Source organism: Lissotriton vulgaris, chromosome 10, assembly GCF_964263255.1.
Source record: "Lissotriton vulgaris chromosome 10, aLisVul1.2, whole genome shotgun sequence".
NCBI lineage: Eukaryota > Metazoa > Chordata > Amphibia > Caudata > Salamandridae > Lissotriton > Lissotriton vulgaris.
The window spans coordinates 1,047,751,798-1,047,757,797 of NC_141698.1; the positions used below are offsets into that span (position 1 = coordinate 1,047,751,798).

A 6,000-nucleotide genomic window follows, 5' to 3' on the forward strand; every position below is an offset into this window, starting at 1 on the left:
TGGTGTAAAGTGCTTTGGTGAAGAGTGCAGTGGGGTAGAGAGGCATAGAGAGGAGTGGGAGTACAGTGGTGCAGAGTAGAGCGCAGTTGCTTAGAGTGCATTGGCACAGAGTAAAGTGATGTAGAGTGGAGCGGTGTGGAGTATAGTGAAGTACAGTACAGTGGCGGAGAATTCAGTAGGGTAGAGTAAGTTGTTTCAGAGTGGAGTGAAGTGGTGCGGAGTGGTGCAGAGTAGAGAGCAGAGGTGTACAGTGGCTTAGAGTGTAATATCGTAAAGTTGTGTAGAGTGCAGTGATGCAAAGTAGAATGCAATGGCATAGAGCACAGGGTCGCGGAGTGGAGTAGCGTAAAGCGGAGTTGAGTGGGGTGAAGTAGTGGCATAGAGTGCATTGGCAAAGAGCACAGAAGGACAGAGTAAAGAGACATAGAGGAGTGCAGAGTGTGGTAAAGTGCAGTGGTGCAGAGTGCAGTGGTGCGGAGTGGCACAGAGTAAAGTAGAGTTGGGTGGAGCAGAGTAGAGTGGCGCAGAGTGGGGTGGGGTGGCACAGAGTAGAGCGGGTGGGGTATAGTGGAGTATGCATGGTGTGGTAGTGTACTGCCACTACAGAGAACACATTTTCAACTGAAATGACCATTACATTTGAACAGAAATACAGTTTTACTAAAAAAACTATACAGCCTACAAACGATAAAGTGTGGAAATGGCATCACCTGGTGTATTGGTTTGTTTTGATCACATTAAAGTATTTGTTTCTAACATACTTCAGAATTAGTAAAAAATGTGCTTCATTTGTGACCAATTCTTATATATTCTGCATTACTTGCACAGTTCATTTCAACGTTGTATGCTAGCGGGGGGGGGGGGGGTTTCTACCCTCAGTATCCAGCAATATTGTCACATAAATCCTCTCAACTGTGAAGTTGGGGAAAGAAAAGCAAACTTCAAGCTTTCTCAGAAGACAGAGCCTGGCATTTGGCCTCTGTCTTGGAATGCACAGCAAATGTGACAAGATACGATTTACAGGTCTGTTTACAGAAAGGAGCACTCGTGGAAGACTACAAAGAGAGGTAGTGTGAAAAGGCTTTGCTCCTTATCACAACCAATAACACACCACCACCAACGCTATCATCCTCAATACCACAGCCAGCACACTAAAGGAACCAACTTCACCACCACTAACAATCATCCTCAATAGCACCAACATCAACACTAAAGGAACCAATACCACAACCAATAAAATCACGTTACCAATAACACCCCACCACCAATACCACCATACTCAATGCAAATATCATCAATACCAAAGGAACCAATACCACAACCAATAATATCACCACATAATCAATACCCTCACCATCAAGACAACATCAATACCATTATCCTCAATGCCACCAATATCTTTACAACAACCAATAATATCACCACTATTGATAACACACCACAAGCGCCAATACCATCATCCTCAATGTCACCAATAACAATACTAAAGGAACCAACACCACCTCCAATAATATTACACTGTCAATAACACACCACACCAATACCACCAACATCAACACAAAAGGAACCAATACCACTAACACCACCAATAATATCACACTGCCAATCACACACCACCACCAATATCATATTTGTCAATACCACCAACATTAATACTAAAGGAGCCAATACCACTACTACAACCAATAATATCACACTGCCAATCACACACCACTATCAATGCTCAAGGCCGGCTTTATGGCAGTGCGACCGCACTGGGCGCTGGCCTGGGGGTGGGGGGCGTTGACCTCAGGTGTGGGCACTGTTTTAGCAATTATGTATAGTTTAAAAGCAGCTGATGCAGAGTTCCTTGTGTGTCAACATCTGGCAGATTTGGCTCACCATATGGTAGCGCAGAGGGTTAACATGCCTGCTGCTGTGTTTAAAGTGGGTCAGTAAAGCCAGCCTTTACCAGCGCTTTAAAACAAATGAAATGTATGCGAGAGAGGGGCCATGGAGAGACGAGGGGCCCTTTTGCTGGCTGGGAGTGAGGAAATCTGAGGAGTGGCAATGGGGGGCGCTAAAAAACAGACTGTTCCATCAGGCGCCAGCAGCGCTAAAGCGGGCCCGGTCAAGGCTGAAGGAAACAGTGCCACAACTACCAAGCACTGGCAAAGCCAATATGCCTGGCTCTTACTTTTATATTTCTCCTGCGTGTGTAGTGTCATAGGCCCCTCCTTCCCCGTGCTTTGGTCTCGCCTGTGGGTAGAGTGGGTCGGCCCATGGCTCACTCAGATGGCTCTGTGTCGTGAGGTGGGGCGGTCCGCGGAGGGCGGCGCGGGGTCTGATTGCTACTGTGAGTGTAAGGGGTGGGGCAGAGGGTTCAAGTAAAAGAACAGGTGTGGAGCGGTGCCAAGGGATGCTGCCAGGGGGGCTCTGGGTGGATACAGGGGCACTTTGATGGGTAGCTGCACTCTAGCTGGGTAAGGGTCCTGTCGATAGGCGGGGGCCCTCGGTGTGGGCAGCTGTGCCAGGTCGCTGGTGGTGGTTAGGGGCAGAGCAGGTGAGCACTCGGGTGTGGTCTTGCTTGGGTAGGCTGGGCGCGCGCTGAGGTGTGGTGAGGCGCGGCCCCGGCGAGGGCTAGTGGCCCTCTTGGCGACAACACCCTCTCGGTGGACCTCTCCAGGGCTCCGTACTCACCACCTCCAGGAGTTTCAAGGCGAAGCGTAGAGGCTTCAGGTGCAGCCACCCCACAAAGGTGGGTCCGTCCTCCTTCCCGACGGTCGTCTGCCCGTAGACAGGGTCATCTCCTTCCGCCATGGCCTCCCGGTAACACTAACAGATCAACCAGAAACAACCCTTAAACTGATCACAAGGCACACCCTCAGCGCCTCGACGCCACCTCCAGCCCCCCGCAGCGCTGTGCTTGAGGTCAACGCGCACGGAAGTGGGCGAGAGAGCGAAACTCCGAAGCGAAAGTGAAAGCATCCGCTCCCCGAGGTGCCCTGCCCAGGAAGGAGGAGCTGTGGCCGCCTAAGCTACAGGGCGAGGGTGGTGTAAACACCCCGCGCCACAAGATGCAGCTCCCAGCCCAGTGCGACGCCTCCTCTGACAAAACAAATAACAAAACTTGTCACTTCCACCCACCATGCGCATTCGTCTCGGTTCCCGCAGAGGCTCGGCCCTCTGTTGTTGCCAGGAAATAATTCAATTGTTGTATTATTTTATTTTCAGCGCGTTTTTGAAAATGGCACCTCAACCCCCTTTTTGCGTTGTATGACGCAAATCTCAAACATGCAAATGTAGTGGTTTTGAAAGGAGAAACCGTACCAGTAGTACCAGCCTGAGAAAAAGTATTCTGCCAGCAGGCGGGAGCATTCTCCCTCTGAACTGTGTGTTGTACTCGCCACTTCTTTTCCTGCCACGCTCGGCAGCGCCGCAGCGGGCATTTCGTACAGATCTGCACACTGAAGGGAGGGCCAGGTTCTCTAAAACCGTCTCTTCACTCTTTATTTATTTATTTATTTATTTATGCAATTTTATATAGCGCGAACTTTACCCGAAGGTGTCAGAGCGCTTTACATAAGGACCCAGTTTCAAACATAAGGACTGACGGTACAAAACGAATTAGCAAATTTTTGACTTACATAAGAACCAGTTGAAAACATACGGACTTAGGATTACATGCGTGCTAAAAAGGTACAAACAGAAAAAAATTTGCAAATGTACAAGAGATAAAGTCACACAAGGAGGAGATACAAATGGATATATTTTAGGCAAATACTAGTGAAATCTCTATCTACTTAGGGAGGGGATACACATGGATATACTCTAAGAGTCACATAGGAATGGTAGAGAGCAGAGCGGACTCCTGCATAAACTAGTGATTAGAGTTATCTCTATATACATAGGGAAGGGGTAAGACTGGATATACTCTAAGAGTCACATAGGAATGGAAGAGAGCACAACGGTCTACTGCATATACTAGTGATTAGAGTTATCTCTATATACATAGGGAGGGGATACACATGGATATACTCTAAAAGTCACATCTATCGCATATACTAGTGATTAGAGTTATCTCTATATACATAGGGAGGGGATACACATGGATATACTCTAAAAGTCACATCTACTGTATATACTAGTGATTAGAGTTATCTCTATATACATAGGGAGGGGATAAGACTGGTTTTAAAGTCACATCACCGAGGGAGGGACAGAGAAGGGCAGGAAAGTGAGACAAACCAGAGAGGGAAGCAGATAGTCACAAGTAGGCATCAGGAGAGACAATAGAGAGGTCACTAGGACAGAGAGGGGGAGGTGAGAGATCGCTAAAAAGGCGGAGGAGAAAGGTAGAAGAAGAAGTGAGTCATAGAGAGAAAATGGCGGGGAACACAGAGGTCCAGGTCTGAAAGTCCAGGAAGAGTGCTGCAAGTCCGGGGGGAGAAAGGCAGTCCAAAGCAACGGTTGGGTGATTACCCTCGTGTGTTAATTATGTCCTTGCTGCAGAGAGAGAAAATCCCTTTAGGTTTGTCCCTGGAAGCGCGTGGTCCGCTGCTCACCTCTGTCCCGATGGTGCTGTACACCCCCAGATATTCCGGATCGGCTCCGTCGGCCGTTTTCAACACTGGACGCCATTTTGAAGTCAGGCGATTGTTGCCGATCGGGGGCTATTTCGTGCTTCAGTGCGGTGTTGGGGGCAGCAATCGACTCTCCAGCTCCCAGATCGCCGCCGATGGATGGGTGGCGTCACGACCATGCTCGGAGTGACCGCAGGTCTGTGGAGAGGCGAGGCAGAGACCAGGACAGCCAAAATGGCGGGCCGTCATCGATCACCGCTACCTGCCTCCTCGTGTGCCCTCCAGAACTCGCATCAGGGAATGGCACTGTCGGAGTGCCGCCACTCCTCCGCTGCGGCCGCATACAAGTGCCCCCGTGCTGCTCCTGGCGTATAGCGCGAGGCACCGGTCCAGACTCCCAGAGCCCCGGCGGGCGCCATCTTGCCACCGGGAGCGTGCGGTCCAACTCTCCCCGTCTGTTGCTGGGAGCGCACCCAGGCATGATTTCGCGGCATCTCCCCGCACTACATGCGCTCCGACACCCGGCCGATATCAGAACAGGTCGGGGCGACGCTGGGAAGCGGGCAGCATGAGAGCCCGATCGCGGAGCCTCAGCAGGACACGTCTGCCTGGCAGAAAGTATCACCCCTTTTGAAAGTTCGTACATTTAAAAGGCCAGTCAACTTTAAAAAGTGATGCAACATAGATTACCACTTGGAGAAAAATATGAAAGAGGCGCGTTTATGTATGTATGTACGTAGGCCTAGGGTTTTTTATCTTCATCTTTTTTCTACTTAAATAAAACAACTTTTATTGCTTCTCACGTGAGCAGCGTTTGCTTTACAATACATTTGTAAATTTTGGGCGTCCCCCCAAACCATACAAATGTTTCAGCCGGTGTATTCTTATTAGCATTGTTTCTACTTATCTTTTTCGAATAACAAGTTAAATTGAAGCATTGGCAGTCCCTGTCGGTGTGTCTTTAATGTGCACATGCTGCTAACACAGGCGAGTAGGTTACTTGCACGCATTAGCACATTAAAGCCACACCCTCTAACTTAAACCCCCAAAAGACACCTGTCTCCATCACTGGCTTCAATCAGCCTTAATAAAAGGGACCGGCACAAAAGGGGGTGGTGATGGACGGAGCATCTGAACCAATCAAACACACACCAATCACACACCCAGTCAACAGATCTGGGTTTAATCCATCACCGTTCTTTAGCCCACTCTGCCACCCCAGTTCAGACATGGCTATATGCAAATCAGACTGACCCTGTGCCTCATGGGAACAGTCCAGCCTGAACTGCCAACCCATGTCTTCCCTGGACTGGAAACAAGCTTCCGAGGACCGGTTTCTGGCATTCCAGCCGTCTTCAGCCCGGCTTGCTTGAATCCAGTGGTAAAGTGAGCAAGGGACTCATGTCTGAGCATACCCTGCCACACTTATGGCGGCCAA

At 49.5% G+C, this 6,000-nt stretch overlaps 1 protein-coding gene across 1 annotated transcript in view; it reads right to left on the reverse strand.

Moving 5' to 3' along the window:
* CMTM6 (CKLF like MARVEL transmembrane domain containing 6) overlaps positions 1–3,035 on the reverse strand; it is an 84,911-nt gene extending 81,876 nt beyond the window's left edge. Inside the window, exon 1 of the mRNA XM_086942103.1 lies at positions 2,680–3,035. Coding sequence (XP_086798229.1) covers positions 2,680–2,799 — 120 coding nt within the window. The 5' untranslated portion in view covers positions 2,800–3,035. The remainder of the gene's footprint in view (positions 1–2,679) is intronic.
* Positions 3,036–6,000: the final 2,965 nt, after the last annotated feature.